Source organism: Otolemur garnettii, unplaced genomic scaffold, assembly GCF_000181295.1.
Source record: "Otolemur garnettii isolate 467f Iridium unplaced genomic scaffold, OtoGar3 scaffold00036, whole genome shotgun sequence".
Lineage (NCBI taxonomy): Eukaryota > Metazoa > Chordata > Mammalia > Primates > Galagidae > Otolemur > Otolemur garnettii.
The window spans coordinates 13199172-13208259 of NW_003852431.1; the positions used below are offsets into that span (position 1 = coordinate 13199172).

Genomic DNA, 9088 nt, shown 5'->3' on the forward strand with positions numbered 1-9088 from the left:
CCCGGCTATTTTTTGGTTGCAGCCATCATTGTTGTTTGGCAGGCCTGGGCTGGATTTAAACCCACCACCTTAGGTGTATGTGGCTGGCGCCTTAGCCACTTGAGCCACAGGTGCCGAGCCTAGACGTTTTTTTTTTGTAGTTTTTTTTGGCTGGGGCTGGGTTAGAACCCACCACCTCCAGCATATGGGGCCAGCGCCCTACACCTTGAGCCACAGGCACTGCCCTCAATATCTGGATTTTTTAAACACTGTTCTGTATTTACCTCACATCTTCCCATTCCTACATCTGCCCCATGCATCCATCTTATTTTTTTATGCATTTCAAAGAAAGTTGCAGATATCTTTACATTTTACCCTTCAATTGTTCAATATGCAGATCATCAATTATAGGTCAGTATTTACAGTCAGTTCTCTTTTAAAAGATAAAATTTACATATGGCGAAAGTTAAAATCTCAAAGTCTACCATTCAATAAGTTGAAATGTATAAAAGTTATGAAATGTACACACGGTGGAACACAAACCTTATCAAGATATACAGAACTTCTTACAACCTACAAAGTTTCCTTATGTATCTTTTCCCAGTTAATTCTTGGTGACAACCACCCTTACAGACAACTAATCATCTGATTTTTTTTTTTGAACCACAGATTAATTTTGCCTCTTCTAGAACTTTATATAAATTTAATTGTATAGTAGAAGCTTTTTTGTGTGTGTGTGACAGATTCTCACTTTGTCCCCCTGGGTACAGTATTCTGGCATCATAGCTCACAGCAAGTTCAAACTCTTGGGCTCAAGCTATCCACTTCTCTCAGTCTCTCAAGTAGCTGGGACTACAGGTGCCTGCCACTATACCTGGCTAGTTTTTCTATTTTTAGTAAAGACAAGTTTCACTCTTGCTCAGGCTGGTCATAGAAACTTTTTAGGGAAAGGCTTCTTATAGTAAGTATGATGTTTTTCAAATTCATCCTTGTTGTTTAGTCCATTGTTTCTTTTTTTGTAAAGTAGTTTTCTACTGTATGAACATATGATGGTTTATTTAAACTATTTTCTTACAAGACAAATACCTGGGGTATTGCCAGTTTTTCCGATTACAAATAAAGCTCCTGGGAACATTCTAGTAGAAATATTTTAATGCACAGATGCTTTCTTTTCTCTTGGGTAAGTAACAGAATGGAATTGCTAGATGACTGATAAGGCTGTTTGATTATCTTCTATGACACGGCTAGTTGCTTTTACATTTGCGCCAACATCTGGTACAGCCACTCTTTCTAATTTTAGTCATTCTGGTGGGTGTGTTATGGTATCCCATTAAGCTTTTTTCTTTTAAGACAGAGTCTCATTCTACTAGCCACGCTGGAGTACAATGGCATCATCATAGCTCACTGCAGCCTCAAATGCCTGGGCTCAAGCAATCCTGCCTCAGGTTGTCCAGTAGTTAGAACTACAGGCCTGAGCAAATATGCCCACCTAATATTTTTATATTTTGTAGAAATGGAGTCTCCATATTGCCTAGGCTGGTCTCAAATCCCTAGCCACAAGTGATCCTTGTGCCTTGACCTTTCAAAATGTCACTGGGACTTTAATCTACACTTCCATTAGGACTAATAACATTGAATACTGTCACTGAACTTATGGCCATTCACAAATCTTTCTTTTTTTTTTTTGAGACAGAGTCTCAAGCTGTCTCCCCGGGTAGAGTGCCGGTAGCATCAAAGCTCACAGCAACCTCCAACTCCTGGGCTCAAGCGAGTCTCCTGCCTCCGCCTCCCAAGTAGCTGGGACCACAGGCGCCCGCCACAACACCTGGCTATTTTTTGGTTGCAGCCATCATTGTTGTTTGGTGAGTCCAGGCTGGATTTGAACCCGCCAGCTTAGGTGTATGTGGCTGGCGCCTTAGCCACTTGAGCCACAGGCGCCGAGCCCACAAATCTTTCTTTATAAAGTGTCTGTTCAAATCTTTGGTCATATTTTAAATAGGACTATTTTCTTTTTATCCTTGAGCTCTATGAGTTCTTTATATATTCTGATGTATTAATTTCCTAATGCTGGGGCCAGGTGTGGTGGCTCATATCTGTAATCCCAGAAGTTGTGCCCAGGAGTTAGAGATTAGCCTAGGTAACATAGTGAGACCCCTGTCTCTGCAAAAAGTGAAAAATAAATTAGCCAGGTGTGGTGGCTCACAATTGAAGTCCTAGCCATTGGGAGGCTAAGGCAGGAGGATTGCTTGAACCCAAGAGTTTGAGGCTGCAGTGAGATATGATCATGCCATTGCATCTCAGTCTGGGAAATACAGCACGATTCCATCTCTCAAAAAAATTTTTTCCCGGCCTGGCACCCATAGCTCAGTGGTTAGGGTGTCAGGCACATGCACCAGCTGGTGGGTTCAAACTTGGCCAGGGCCTGCTAAAACAACAATGATGACAACAAAAAAATAGCCAGGCACTATGGTGGGTGCCTATAGTCCCAGCTACTTCGGAGTCTGAGGCAAGAGAATTGCTTAAGCCTAAGAGTTTGAGGTTGCTGTGAGCTGTGACACCACAGCACTCTACAGAGGGTGACATAAACTGTTTCAGGGAAAAAAAACTTCTTTTCCCCCCTATTGTTGCTATAACAGATTGCTAGCCTTTATGGCTTAAAAGACTACAAACTTATTATCTTTCATTTCTAGAAATCATAAATCCAAAAATTAGTTACAGTAGGCTCAAGTCAAGGGTTAGCAGGAATAGTTTGGTCAAGAGGCTGTAAGCTATTTCTTTGCCGTTTCCAGCTTCCAGAGGCTGATTTCTAAGGTAAAATATTCACAGGTTTCAGAGATTAGCATCTTTGCTAATGGACATCTTTCTGAGGATAATTTTCACCTACCACACTTGGATACCAGTTTTTGTTTAACCTGTATTTAGTGAGTATTTTCTTATTTTGGATACTATTCCTCTGTCAGATATAAAAGTACCTTTACTTTTTCTGAATTCATGGCTTGGCTATTCATTTCTTTTTTTTTTTTTTTTTTTGAGACAGAGCCTCAAGCTGTCCCCCTGGGTAGAGTGCCGTGGCATTACAGCTCACAGCAACCTCCAACTCTGGGCTCAAGCGAGTCTCTTGCCCCCCGCCTCCCAAGTAGCTGGGACCACAGGCGCCCGCCACAACGCCTGGCCATTTTTTGGTTGCAGCCGTCATTGTTGTTTGGCAGGTCCGGGCTGGGGATTTGAACCCGCCACCTTAGGTGTATGTGGCTGGCGCCTTAGCCGGTTGAGCCATAGGTGCCGAGACAGCTATTCATTTCTTAATGGTATATGGAGGCAGCTTTGCTGCTTTTGTTAAAAATCATTTAAATATGGATCTGTTTCTGTGTTCTCTAATCTTTTTTGTTGCTGTACTTGTCTTTCCACAAGCCTGTACTATGCTAGCTTGACATTGCGGCTTTATGCTAAGGCTTGAAGTAAGGCAGTGTAAGTCCTCTGACATAGTTCTTTTTTTTTTAAAGAGATAGTGTCTTGCTATATTGCTCAGGCTGAAGTTCAGTGGCTAGTCATAGGTGTGATTACAGCACATTACAGATTCGAACTCCAAGGCTCAAGGGATCCTCCTGCCTCAGCCTCCCAAGTAGCTAGGACTATAGGTATGCATCACCATGCCTGGTTGATTATAAAAAAATATATATATATATAAAGATGGGGTCTTGCTATGTTGCCCAGGCTGGTCTTGAACTACTGGTCTCAAGTGATTTTCCTACCTTGCCCTCCCAAAGTGCTGGAGTACAGGTTTGAGCCAACACACCCAGTATCTAATAAATTTCTGTTCTTCCTTCAAGATTCTTTCCATTGTCATTTCCCCTCTTATACACTCCTCGCCTCAAGGGTGGAATTAATTCATGAGCTCTTCTGTATTTTGACAGAGAACTACATATCTACTGTTTATAGCACTTATCTCACTACTTCAATTACGTGTTAATATGTTTCTTTCTCCCTGTAGAGTAGACTAGAAACCTCTTGGAGTCAAGAACTATTTGCGAGAACTCCATATCTCCTGTTCCCGGAAGAGGTAAATACTTAATAATTGTTGAATGAGTGAATTAAATAAAAAGATAAATCTATCATATTTAACCTGTTTCTTTTTTGACTATAACTGTTGAGGATAAGACAAATTAATATTTAAAATGCAGAATATTCTTTAAAAAATGGTTACCAATTAGATTTTAAGGAGATATACCAAAGTAGTTTTAGAAACAATGCCACATTTCTTTTGTTCCCAGAAAAAGAAACAGTTGTGTGTGTGTGTGTGTGTATGTGTGGTGAGGGGCACTTACTTTCTGCAGTTTGCATTATTATTTCATCAAGTTCTTTCTCCAGTTTCTCATAAATGTCTAGCCTTGCTTGATGCTCAGAGTTCTGTGTTTGAAGTTCAGTAATGCGTTTTTCAGAAGAGGCTTGGAGACTATAGAATTCTTTTGTTAAAACCTAACAGTGAAAGAAAAAAAAATGACAAAGGCAGAATTAGGTAGGTTAATGGTTAAGGCAAAAGCACGAGAAAAAGTCATACTACATTTATGTCTTTTCTCTTTTTAATTATTTAAATATTAAGATAAAGTCGCTCAAGTGGGATAATTAATGAGGAATAAAAAATACAGCAGCACCTCTGTAAGTTGTTAAGAAACTCTAACAAACTTCAATACACGGAGGTGGTCAACGTAGGAACTAGGCCTACTGTACTTACACCTATCTGTGGTGCGTGTCTGGTCTTTGAAAACTAGGTGAACTTAAGGAGGTGGTGCAAGTAGGGAGGAAGTCAACTAAGGAGTTTCCACTGCACATTTATTTCTATGATAAAATGTTTGGGTTTCTGAATTCAAAATTATGAATTATTATATAAGCTGAATACAAAACAAATTTAAAACCCAGAAATAGTTCTGGGAGTCAGATTATTATTTGCTTGTTAATCATACTTAACTGGGGATTCCTTAGCTGGCACTCATAGCTATTTGAGGAAAAGCTTACAAAGCTGTGTGTAAAAACGATATCCTCACTTATAACAAGTCCACCGTTTTCCATCAAGGCTGGCTTAACCTTACCCTTCCCTAAGTTTTAATGACATTTTTGGTTCCTTGAATAGTCAGAAATTCAAAGCAGCAAATCAAACAGTAAATACGAAGTGCTGCTTGGGGAGGTATCAGAAAATGTAAAGAAAAAAGGATAAAAACATTAATTAAAAGTGAGATACAAAAGATATGGAAGTTGGAGTTATTTTTTATAAGACCAAAAAGTCTTTCACTCTTCAATGGAAACTCACTGAAGGAAACACCATGAGGATAATGAATTAACTGAACAAAGGAGACGCTTCTACTGACGAAGGAATGCTTTACCTCTTGAAATGAATTCTAATTACCCACACAATTTACTTACTAGTACAGACTAAATTATGGAGTGGTACTACACCTGCTTCCTAAGACCCTATGAGTAATGTACTGTTTCTGGAGAGGCAACAGACTACTATGGTTAAGAATATGGTTTGGAGCCAGAAAGATTTGGATTTCAATATGGTTTTGACACGTGCCAGCTGTGAACTTAGGCAATTATTTCTTCCTTCTAGGCCTGCTTTAAAACATTGTTGGGTTTAAAGGATTTAATGATTTTAAATTTTCAGGATTAAATGAGATGATAAATTTATGCCCTTTAACAGAGTGCCTAGAACATAGAAGTGCTGCAAAATACTGTTACTATAATAAGAAATAGAATTGCAAGAACTCTATACTAAATAGCTCAGGGAAATAGAGTTCCACTGACTTAATTATCCTAAGTTGCCCAATTAAAACACTTCTGAAGACAACTTATTTTCTCTAATGACATAAAGTTCATTTTAGAAAAAGAAGATAAAGACCTATTTACAGTTCTTAATAAGCAAAAATTATAATTTAATTTTTCTTAATATACTCCATGTCATTTTCTTTAATTTTCAATAAAATTTCCCTGCAAAGTAAAAAAAAAAAATCATCAGGTGGCGCCTGTGGCTCAAAAGGGTAAGGCGTCGGCCCAATATGACGGAGGTGGAGAGTTCAAACCCAGCCCCCGCCAAAAAAAAAAAATCATCACCCACACCCCAAATACATTTCTTTGGAGGGTGGAGAAGGAATACCATAGAAATAATATTTTTGTATGATTTCTAGTGTCTCTGATTGGGTCAGAAAAACAAAATTCATATTTTGGTATTATTTCTTCTTTCTTCCTGCTGGTCAGGATATATTTTCTAGAAATTTATTAATGCATTATAACAAAATCACTATTCACTGAAACGAGGGCATTCATAAAATTCATTATATGGGGATGTAATTCTTAATTAAGAATCTAGTGGCTAATGACAATTATGAATTCCACTATCAAAAAAGAAGGATCAGTCAATGTATTGTTCAATGACTATTCCCACAGCTGACTTTTTCTTGTTTTTTAATTTCAGATTAATAGGAGGGTACAGATGATTAGGTTACACTGTTTGCATCTGTTAAGTTCAAGTCCAAGTTGTAGCTGTGCCCTTCACCCAGGGAGTGTGCCATGTACTCATGTATGTACCCTTTGGGTGGGAACTTATCAAACTCCTCCCCTCCACTAGAATTTAACTGAGTTTTTCTCTCCTCTGGGCCTATAGTTGTTAATTTACTTGTTTCAATTTAGTATTGAGTACATGTGATGCTTGTCTTTCCATTCCTACAATACTCTGCGTAGGAAAATGTTCTCTAAATCCTTCCAGGTTGTTACAAAAGACACAAAATCTCCATCTTCTTTATTGCTGAATAGTCGTCTTCCATGGTTTATTAATCCATTCATAGATTGAAGGATAATTGGTTTGTTTCCACATATTTATAACAATTGTGAATTGAACTGTTATAAACATTCAAGTGCAAAGTGTCCTTATAGTAAACATGATTTTTTTCTTTTGGGTAGATACCTAGCTATGGGATTGCAGGATTAAATGGAAGGTCTACTTTTAGTTCTTCAAGGACTCTCTGTACTTCCTTCCACAAAGGCTATACTAGTCTGCAGCCCCACCAACAGTGCATGAATGTTCTCTTCTCTAAGCACCCACACCAGCATCTGTTGCTTTTAGAACTTGTGAGGTGGCCATTCTCCCTGGGGTTGGGTGATATCTCGATGTGGTTTTGATTTGCATTTCTCTGATAATTAGGGACAATGAGCATTTTTTCATGTGTTTGCTGGCCATTCATCTGTCCTCAGGAGATGTCTCTTGTGCAGTTTTTAACAAGGCTGTTTGCTCCTTTCTTGTTAGTTTGACTGAGTTCTATGTGGATTCTGGTTTTCAGTCCTTTGTCAGATTTGTAGCATGTAAATACCTTCTCCTAGAGTAGATACTTTTTCATTTGTACCCACTTTTGGCCCAATAAAAACACCATGCAAAGAAAAACTGCTGAAATGGATGCTTAAAGAGATTAAGAGTCAGAATATTGAAGATGGACTTTTTTTTTTCCCACTCTGGTAGAGTGCCGTGTCATCCTAGCTTATAGGACCCTCAAACTCTTGGGCTCAAAGTGATCCTCTTGCCTCAGCCTCTGCAATAGCTGGGCCTACAGGCCTTTGCCACCATACCAGGCTAATTTTTTCTATTTTTAGTGGAGATGGGGGTCTCACTTTGCTCAGGCACTTTAGGTGTCAATCTCCTAAGCTCAAGCTATCCACCCACCCTAGCCTCTAGAGTGCTAGGATTACAGGTGTGAGCCACTGTGTTTTGCCAAAGATGGAATTTTTATGAAGTGATGTTTTAAGAAGAAATTTTGGGTGAGTGTGGGGGCTCACACCTGTAGCCCCAGTGCTTTGGGAGGCTGAGGTGGGAGCATCACTCCTCGAACCAGAAGTTCAAGGTTTAATGGAACTATGATTGTGCGCTCTGCACTCCAGCCTGGATGATGGGCTGTCTCAATCAATCAATCAATTAATAAAAAATAAAAAGCACAAAGAAAAATAAATTAAGCTAGTGATTTGGAAACTTTTGCTAATTAATAATTAGGCAAAAAAAAGTTTACAAATCAATGAGAATAGTGGATAAAAGTCCATTAATTTTTACTCTTTATAAAATTATTTTTCTCTAAATTCATTATAAATTAAGAGTTGTCTTAAAAACACTTTCTGGAATTCACCAAAAAGATCCAAACAATGGTAATATATTAGTCTTAATCAAACCATTCGTTCATTCATTAGATATTTGTCAAATATCCACCATGAGAAAGGCACTGTTAGGCATTGGTGACACAATAACTGAATATTCCCTGTCCTCTCAAGCCATTTAATAGAGGCAGAAAATGTAAAGAAATTCTCCAAGTCTCAGTTTTATCAACTCAAGTTTTACAAAGCTGTGTAAAAATGTTAGAGTCACCTGCATCCAAGTGGACAGGTCAATGGGAGAGTGGTTTTCAAACTGCAAGTTGCAGTCTTTTGGATGCCACAAAATTGATCTGGTTTGCAACCAGCTACCGACAGTAACATTGAATTGTGGGAGAATCAGCTGCAACAGACTATAATTGCAGCAGTTTCCTGAAGAATGTCTTCAAAAAGTTTTAAACGCTCAACACTGATTTGCTGTAGAAGTAGGTAACATCTACATTTTTCTTTCTTTTCTTTTTTTGCAGTGTTTGGCCAGGGCTGGGTTTGAACTCACCACCTCCGGTATATAGGAGCAGTGCCCTATTCCTTTGAGCCACAGGCACTGCCCAATACCTACAATTTTTGCTTTTATCTTTTAAAAAAATTTTCTTCCTCTTCCTTCAGACAGAATCTCAATTTGTCACCCTTCGTAGAGTGTGTGGCATCATAGCTCACAGTAACCTCAACCTCTTGGGCTCAAGCAATTCTCTTGCCTTAGGCTCCCGAGTAGCTGGGACTATAGGCACCCACCACAATGCCCGGCTATTTTTAGAGACAGAGGTCTTGCTCTTGCTCTGACTGGTCTTAAACCTGCTAGCTCAGGCAATCCACCTGCCTTGGCCTCCCACAGTTGCTTATATCTCTTTATATAAAAATACATTTTAAAGTGTGATACATATATAAGAATACATTTTAAAGTGTGATATTTGTCTCATTGTACCTTCTT

General features: G+C 38.8%; 1 protein-coding gene across 3 annotated transcripts in view; it reads right to left on the bottom strand.

The window, feature by feature from the left end:
• Positions 1-9088, bottom strand: part of PIBF1 (progesterone immunomodulatory binding factor 1) — a 263961-nt gene that overhangs the window by 124721 nt on the left and 130152 nt on the right. For all 3 annotated transcript variants that reach the window (XR_002773386.1, XM_003789727.3, XM_023513174.1), the window contains exon 12: positions 4305-4455. Coding sequence is in view for 2 of the 3 variants with exons in the window: in XM_003789727.3 (XP_003789775.1) it covers positions 4305-4455 (151 nt within the window). In the remaining variant the exon portion in view is untranslated. The remainder of the gene's footprint in view (positions 1-4304; positions 4456-9088) is intronic.